Source organism: Oculina patagonica, unplaced genomic scaffold (assembly GCF_052425735.1).
Source record: "Oculina patagonica isolate OP01 unplaced genomic scaffold, crgOcupat unplaced762, whole genome shotgun sequence".
NCBI lineage: Eukaryota > Metazoa > Cnidaria > Anthozoa > Scleractinia > Oculinidae > Oculina > Oculina patagonica.
In genome coordinates, this window is record NW_027558650.1 from 1 (window position 1) to 9,133 (window position 9,133).

The following is a 9,133-nucleotide window of genomic DNA, read 5'->3' on the forward strand; positions in this document are numbered from 1 at the left end:
TGCTTATTTTGGAGAGTTTTAGAAAAATGTAAAATGTTCGGGCCATCTACAGAGATCTTTGGGTCATATTTGGAACTTTTCAGAAATCCTAACTTTTCCTGAACAGACTTTTTAAAACCTCCTGGGCTAACAGGGCATCTCAACAGTTAACTTGCTGGCTTGAGAGTTACATTTTAAACAAATCTGTATTAATTTTTTTTTTGCACCTAGTACTGTAATAATTACCCCTTCCCTGCTTATAATTTGAAATTTTCTAACTGGAAGCAAGTTAAGTCAGACAGACCCCCTAGAAGGCTGAGCCTTGAAATTTTACACATCCACCTTTCACCTCAACTAAAATCCTTCCCCAGAATTGAAATTACACAGCTCATTTCGCTCAGAAAAAAGTTGATGGGTTATATACTAGACACTGTATGGAATTGCCTTTGTTTTTGTTTACAGGCTATTGGCATCAGGTGCGATCTTTATGGCTCAAAGAACATGGCTGTATCAGTTCTGTTTTCACGGCTGACAGAATTTGACCCAACAGGGTGTGAGAATGCCAAGTTAGAATACACGCCCTTGTCAGATGTGAACATGGTTTGGACCTATCCTGGGCATGGACCTCAAACCATGGGAAATATAGATCCTTTTGAAATGAAGTATGTAGAAATAAATTACTTTATAAACTGTAGACTTTCCTGTAAGAGGGTTGGACAAAAGCCTGTGTCGTCATGTTGAACTCTTAAGCAGGATGCTTTTCTCTTGCAGCACCTTGCTTTATTTTATATAAAGTTTATATAAAGTGGCCTTACTAATTGAACACTGAAGTTTCGTAGCAAAAAAAAAAAAAAAAAAAAAAAGGTCAGCCAAAGTGGCCCATACTGCCGGAGCTTATCCCGGTTTCCTTAGCATTAAGCAGCTAGGAGTATTTCTACTCCCCCCTGGATGGGATGCTAGTCCATCGCAGGGAACCCCCCAGCATTATTTTGCCGGTACCCATTTATACACCTGGGTGGAGAGAGGCACTATGAGAGTAAAGTGTCTTGCCCAAGAACACAACACAGTGACCCCGGCCAGGGCTCGAACCCGGAACGTTCGCTCCGGAGTTCGGCGCGCTAACCATTAGGCCACCGCGCCTCCCACTTTCGTAGCAAAGGTGACGGTAATACTACTGGCCAGGTAGCAGCTTTTGCAAGATCTCAAGATCTTTTAGAACAATAAGTCAGTGAGAACAATTAATAGGAACAATGCCCCTGTCCCCAAAACAATTATTAGCAGAGCTGCTACACTAAAGGAACCAGAAGAATTACAAGGCTACAATAGCTGCTACACTACTGAACTCCACCAAAACATTGGTTATTGACACTCCACATTTTTTCTTAGGTGTCTCTCTTTTGACTTAATTCAAGATTTTGTTTACCCGGTAGCATGTTACATGTATACCTCAAAGTACACTGATTTGGGGTAACACGGTAATATTCCGGTTGTAAGCCCTGGGCTTATACAACTTCATAAGGGTTTTTGGGTGGGCTTATAAGTGGAGGGGCTTATATCCGGGAGGGCTTATAAGCGGAATAAGAAAAACGTTTCAAAACGGGCCACGGGAGTGTTGATCGAAATGCGTTTTTTAGAAAACGCAAAATAAAGCAACATTTAGCCCTTTTCAGTACTTTCATCCGGCACAGGGGGGGCTTATATCCGGGAGGAATTATAATCGGATGTATTTTTTTTTTCCAGGTAAATGGTCCTATAACCGGGGGAGCTTATAACCGTAATTTTACGGTATATCATCATGGTACTTATTATTTACAGTAACATCAATTTTTTCGTTTTAGAGATGAGTACCTCTCTCAGTTTGAAGGTAAAGAAGACAGACGTCTACATGTTGAGGATATCTATCGACAACTTACTGAAGTAAGGAAGACAAATAAAAGTTTATTCAATACATTGAGAATTTTTGTGAACTTGTATCTAAGCACACTATGAGGGCATTTTGAGTGACAGTGTATTTTTATTGTTGTTGCTACAGGGTGGAGTTATGGAGGAGTATGACGATGTGAGAAGAGACATTGCAGAAAAAGTGAGTTAGGGTTAACCATTAAATAATAGAAATTTGGGAGAATTATCTATTATGACAATCTGGTTAGGTAATATTATTATAAAATTAATAGTTTTTGATTTGATAACTACATGTACAATGACTACTCAACAATGACTAATTTTGAAACGTTGAAAGATTAATGTACTCACTGTATAGACATCAATATATGGGTAAAGACTGCATCAGAGCCTAGTGGCCCATATCACGGGAAGCTTATCCCGGTTTCTGAAGCATTAAGCAACTAGGAGTATTTTAACTCCCCACTAGGTGGGATGCTAGTCCATCGCAGGGTTACCCCTCAGCAGTATTTCGCCAGTACTCATTTATACACCTGGGTGGAGAGAGGCACTATGAGAGTAAACAACACAATGATCCCTGAGCCATAGCTTGAACCCTGACCGCTTGATCCGGAGTCCAGCACGCTAACTATTAGGCCACCGCGCCTCCCACCATCAATATATAACTGGGTAATTTTGTTTTTTCTCTTTTTTTTCTGAAGGTTTTTAAAGTAATGGATGTGGGCAACAAAGGTTATGTCACCAAACAAGATGTTGAAGCATTGACAGTTGAACAAGTGAAACAGATGGCTAATGAGGTGGATGGTGACCCTGCTAACACTGAGGAATATGAGTTTGCCCTGTTTGATCTTGATGATGTCAAGTAAGCAATAGAAATATCAATTCTCATTTGTAATATGTTACAAAAAATTTTTAATGGAGGCTGTGGTAATTCATATGGTTGGGAGGAAAATGCAGAAAGAGATGATTACCATTGGGGTGGGGTGGGGGACCTCCTGGGCGTCCAACCAGTGGCCTTCTAGTCACAGTTGTTGTTTATACAGATGAAAACATATGAAAGTAATAAAACTTTTTTTTATCTTCAGGTCTGTTTTTGATCAGGCTCTGAACGATGGACATGGAAAACTAACTGTTGAAAACTTGATGGCGCGCTATGAGGTAAGGTGCTATCCAAAACCAATGTCTGTCAAAGCGCTCTGATTACACCGTTCGCAAAGGCTAAGTCACAATTTCAAGCAGAGCACTTGTTGCAAAATTAAGCCAATCAGAACTTGAAGCAAAATCATATAATCGGTGTCAAGTGCGAAATATCCTGTAACGGAAGCACGGGAAAACATGTCGCCCGCCCAGCGCCAAGCGCGGGAAAACTTATAACCCGTGACAAACGCGGGAAAACACGAAGCCCGTCCAGCGCTAAACGCAGAAAACTTATAACCCGTGACAAACGCGGGAAAACATGAAGCCCGTCCAGCGCTAAACGCGGAAAATTTATAACCGGTGACAAGCGCGGGAAAACACGAAACCGGCGCCAAGCGTGATTGGCCGACAAGACAACATTAATTTTTGTTTTCGATGGAATACAACTTACTCTATGCCATAACGAACTCACTAGATGCCAATGAACTGAATTTGTTAAATTCGTTGTCCGTAATAAACTTAACTTTGATATGGTGAAATTGATATATCTAACGTAATATCCATGTTTCTTCTCCTTTTGAAATATTTTCTAGGGCAACGCCTCAGTTATAACGTCGTTAAGAACTCTTTGAACGAGTTTGTACTAACTTTTTGAAAATGATTAAGAGAGCACCCTTTTCCCTCTTGCAGGATTTTGGTGGCTCAGCTAAAGTAGCTAGGGAACTTTACAACATGTTGCAGCCAGGAAACTCTGAGTTTGTGTCCGAAGATGAAATGCGGGAACGTCTGGATGATGTACTGAGGCTATATCTGAAAAAGAAGGACGACGACAAATCAGGTGTGTGGAAGAGTTCTTGATTTCTTCTTCTCTCGAACTTGGCATGTTTATTCCCTTAAGCCTTGGCCAAACGTCGGAAGAAATCGCAAGTTGAACCGCAAGACTTGCGTTGGCTTGCTTAATGGACTCACAAGTGCACGCACGTTGTCAAAAAAGCCATTTCAATGCTACTGAAGCAAACAGCAAGGCTTGGGTTGATTTGCGTTGTATGGCCAAATGGTGAAAAACTTGCATTGACTTGCATGTAAATTTGATCCCGACCAAAGTGAACGCAAGTCATCACAAGTCAACGCAAGTGCACACAAGTTCTGGCCAAACAGAGACGCAAGTGCACGCAAGTTATAAAGCTTGTTTCTACTTGTGTCTCCGTTTGGCCAGGCCTTTATTGGTATTGGCTGCTGACACAAAAACACTCTTCCTACATGTATTCAGTGGGTAACGGAAATGGCGCAGTGGTGAGAGCGCTCGCCTCCGACCAATGTGGCCCGGGTTCGATTTCGGCCAGGTGCCATATTTGGGTTGAGTTTGATGTTGGTTCACGCCTCGCTCCGAGGTTCTTTATCCGAGTACAGTACTCCAGTTTTCCTCCCTCCTGAAAAACCAACATTTCAATTCCGCGTGAAAACCAGCCAGAGCTGATGTGGCTTTCTCTCTAAAATCGTAAATTAAATTTATATATATATTGAATTTCTTCTGCAGGAATTTACTATCACAAAGCTTGGGCAGAAGATAAGGAGATTATGCAGAAAACTCTGCCATCAGCCGCAGATAACTTGGACTCCATACACACAGAATCAACACATACTGAGCTGTAACTGGAAATCCAAGCAACACTTCTTTCATTCTCGTTCCCAGAGCCGCTTGTCTCTCTTAGCCGGCAGAGCCTGAAGTAGGCCTGTCTCGATTGTGCTCGTAAAATACAAAAAGTTTCTCAATGGAATGCCAAAAAGTTGCTAAAAAGAAGTGCTCCAAAATCCAAAAAGTTACTCGAACGTTGCTCCAAAAATCCAAAACGTTGCTTTCAAATAATCAAAAAAATCAAATGTGTTGAATTACAAAAATTTCTTTCACAAAGAACAATCGTGAAGATACCAATGACGTCATGTTTGCTGACGAGGCCAAGCCTGGAGCGGAGCACGAGAAACAAGTGGCTCTGGGGACACATGATTTGACTGGCTAGAATTGAACAAAGGGAGTTTCAAATCTAGCCAATCGTTTTAAACTCTCGTATAACAAAGCGATTTTAAAACGGTTCATTTGATTGGCCTTTCCTTTTGTTAAAATCCAGCCAATCAAATCATGTATCCCCAAAGCCACTTGTTTCTCGTGCACAGGTTCCACCGACTAATATGGACCGAGAATGCACTTCTTGGTGATAGTCGACTTTACAGAATCTCACCCCAGGATGGTTTTTCGTTTAAACGTGGCAGCGCTCGTTGCCTCGCCTTTACCACATTTTAAGGGAAAGTGCCCTGGGGACGAGTTTGGAATTCTCAGCCATTAAAATATTCGAGTCGTAACGCAATGCTTATTAGTATTCGAAAGAGAAAATATTTTTCATCCAAAAATGTAGAAGAAAAAATATTTAATAGAGCAATGTAAACTAACTTATTATTAAATACTTGACCGGTATAAGATTTATTCGTGAGCAAATGAAATAAAATCAATGCAATTTACCGCTTATTGCGTTTGTGAACAAGGAACATGTGTTTGTGTTAGTAGAAACGAATGGAAACATGGCGAGCCTAGAAAAAATGGCCCAGAAAAGAAACCGGAATAAAAAAATCCTGACGTGTTTAAGTCAATAGACCTCTTAAGCTACGTATGCTCTCTCCTCTGCAGAGGCCGCCTCTTTGTTTTCGAACGGGGTGGAAAATGAGAAGAGGCAGGAGCCCATGAGCTGGAGCCTTCATCTCCCATACTTCCCGTATTAATTTATTTTTAGAACTAATCTCCCGGGATCTCTCGCGGGAGTCTTCGCACCTCTGTTAATCACTTGTCGCATGATGGGCTCTTGTCGCATTCCGCTGTGGTTACGCAAGCTGTGATATCTAAAACAAACGACGAAACGAGAAGGGAAGACTGCAGAATGTTGTTCCTTTTCGTCCTCTGAATTCAGTATTTCTTCAAAGGAAGATATCAAGTAATGCTATGACTAAAAAAAACTGCGGAATTTTGTACAGGTCTGACAAAAAAATAAGAACAATTATTCGAATCGAAAGACGGAGAGGCTAAGGTAAGCGTGCGGAGCCTTTTTGTTGCCTCCCCCCCCCCCCCCCCACCCCTCCACTGAAGAAGCCTCTGAAGAGGTGAGAGATACGTATGTAAATTGCCTATCGTAGATCATGTGATGCTCTGTAGAGCATTGTTCCTTTGTCTTTCCGGAAATTATTCATTTCCACATGAATTTGTTTGAATTTGAATGAAATAATTCTCAAGGGTAACATCAAGTGGTCTACAATGAGACAATGAACAGACAAACAAAGCACAACCTCACCCTCCCGTCCCGGGCCAGAGTATTCCACAAGGCTGGCACCACGCGGATATTCCTGGGGACGGGGCTGGATGAGTCGGTTGTGCCTGTCAGGCTACAAAAGGCGGGGGTGAATAAGTTCGCGGATTGACGGATGTTACCCTTAAAAAGGGCCCGGATTGCGGATATTTTGCGATACAATGAGCGGATTTGAGGATTTCGAAAGTAGAGCAGATCGCGGATAAGCTAAGAATTTTGGCCCGGATTTCAGACTCTTCATTCGTTCATGTCAGGAAGTTTCGTCGCGGTATGTTGGGGGGGGAAATTCACGCAAAAACAAGCAATGAAACGAAACTCCTTAAAACTTGTTATCATAAAAAACAGCAACTACCGTCCGTTGCAGTGAAACTATACCACACAAAGTTTTTGATTCGTGATTTAAAACCAGCCTTAAATGAAAATGTTGGCAGTGAGAAACTTTTTTTCTACGAGCCATAATGTTTGTTTATCTTCTGCGGATTTTTAAGTCTGTTTGCCATTGTCATTCGTTTGTTTAGATTACGTACCAGTCTTTTATTTCACATTTAAATCTTATTGTAATCTTGCTAACGGTCACTTCTGAAGATGTATGTTGTGACATACGAAACGTTAAGTTCTTAAAATCAAAGTTTTTTCCCACATGCGTTGTCTTGTCATGTTTGTCACCGCAGTGTGTTTTTTATTTTTGTTGAAGTTAAAATGGCCTAAGAATAGGAATGTAAACATCACACTTCTGGTTACTGGCCATTACAACTCGATCATGGCTCGGAAATTATAAACAAAAATATATTGACACGTAGCAATATTTGCAATGATTTTTATTCCATGCGACTTAACTTGCTTCAATCGCCCTTTAGTGAAACTTCAACAAGACGGGCAATGAAAATTCAAAATATTTCGATTCTATCCGTATTTCGGAATCTACTCTAAATAAAGGCTTCTTTAAGGAATATTTGGTAAAATGTCAAAAATGAGATTGACAGAGAGTTAAACGTGGCCAAGGAGGGGTGAATCAACAGACTAAACATGTTCTTAATGCCTGCGTCATTCTACAGTACGAATAATTTTTTTTTTCGTCTCTTTGTAATTTCAGAATAAGGAAAACTTCAGTTAAACGAGACGCCTAATACTTGCCGAGGTAACATTTAACATTAAACGGAAGGTAAGAACTCGGCGAATTGTTGCAAGAAATTAAATTTCATACACCTCATGATCAGTGACCAGGAGTTGAAAAAAAAATTCGCAAACAAATATGTTGACTCTTCACATCTCTTCAGGCGTGTTAACGTTGATCGCGCGCGACGTTTGACACACACGACAGGACCTGTTACTTCATAGACTAAACATGTCTGTGTTATACAGGCTGGTTGAAAAATCCACCGAAAAACGGCTTGTGGCCTGGCGGGTTGGAAGCGGGCGAAGTCCTTTTAACTTTTCAACAATAAAAACTACATATTGGAAAATAATCATTGGAAGGGCAACAAATTGAAAGAAAAAACATGTCATCGGAAAGGGTTTTTACTGAGAAATGCTAGACTTCCAGTAAGATCTCTTCTCAGTTATTGAGGCATCCAGTAATTGTGAAATAATATCAATATTTTATGTAGCGGCCGGCGATTTCATCATCGAATGTGGTACATGTAAGATTCGTTTTCAATACTTGCCTACCTATACCATAACCTAGTCATGTTTTCTATTTCAATCTTGATCTCCAGACCCCGTTTTAAATGATCGCAATCACTTTTAACATTGCAAAGTTTTCCTCGTTATTTTTTCTTTCAGTATAAAGGACTAACTCCCGACGTTACTAATCGAACCAAATCGAACGTTCGATTAATCGAACTTACTCGAACTGAATCGAACTGTAATCACGCGATTAGGTTCGATTAAGTTCGGTAATCGAACAGAATCGAACTCTCACAAAAAATTTTGAGTAATCGAACTAAATCGAACGTTCGATTAAGTTCGATTAGGCTCGATTAAGTTCGACTGGGTTCGATTTGAAAATCATGGAAAATGGATGTTGATTAAAAAACAACGGTCGTAAAATTCACGGTCTAATTACATTTGGCTGCAAATGGCGGTATGTTCCCAATAAACGGGTGTGAATACGAGTGTCACAGGCGCGGTTGTTTAGCCCAGAACAACGAATAAATAAACAGAAAGGAAATTGATGTCAATTTTATTACTGTTTGTCGCTTATTTCTTCACATTCTTTCAACGTGTTTTGTACTCCAATTTGATTCAAGGCTCTCGATAGGTTTCTGGCTTTAGTTCTCGTCATCTGCACTTGGACCTTGAGTGGAACAATCGGCAAAGTGAAAGAAGGCGAGTCTTCGCAGTAATCTCCCACGCGTGCTTTCCGACGAAATCGCCAGCTACGCAGACTACTTGGGACTCCATAGGTTGATAACATGAAATAGAACTAGAGTGAAGGAGGATTTATTTTCTATTGTCTGTTGAACTTTGCGTTTCGGGTTTTTTTGCCGAAAGTCCATAAATAAAAAATTTATTCATTTATTACTGTTACTTAGACAGACTGTTCAATTATCTGGTTGTATGAGGGTGAATTTAAGATTTGTCTTTTGTGTTCGATTAAGTTCGATTTGGTTCGATTAGTTCGGAAATCGAACGGAATCGAACTCTCTCACACAAAGTTTTGGGTTCGATTCTGTTCAATTATCGAACTAATCGAACCGAATCGTTCGATTAAGTTCGATTCAGTTCGATCAAGTTCGATTACCGAACTGTTCGATTAGTAACGT

General features: G+C 40.5%; 1 protein-coding gene across 1 annotated transcript; it reads left to right on the plus strand.

Annotated features, from left to right (window-relative positions):
• Positions 1-447: 447 nt before the first annotated feature.
• Positions 448-5,553, plus strand: LOC144641212 (uncharacterized). The gene is made up of 7 exons (XM_078500252.1): positions 448-641; positions 1,818-1,896; positions 2,012-2,062; positions 2,583-2,743; positions 2,967-3,039; positions 3,709-3,856; positions 4,556-5,553. Exons 1-7 carry the CDS (start codon positions 481-483, stop codon positions 4,669-4,671), a joined length of 789 nt encoding a protein of 262 aa, XP_078356378.1. The 5' UTR covers positions 448-480; the 3' UTR covers positions 4,672-5,553.
• The last annotated feature ends 3,580 nt before the right edge of the window (positions 5,554-9,133 follow it).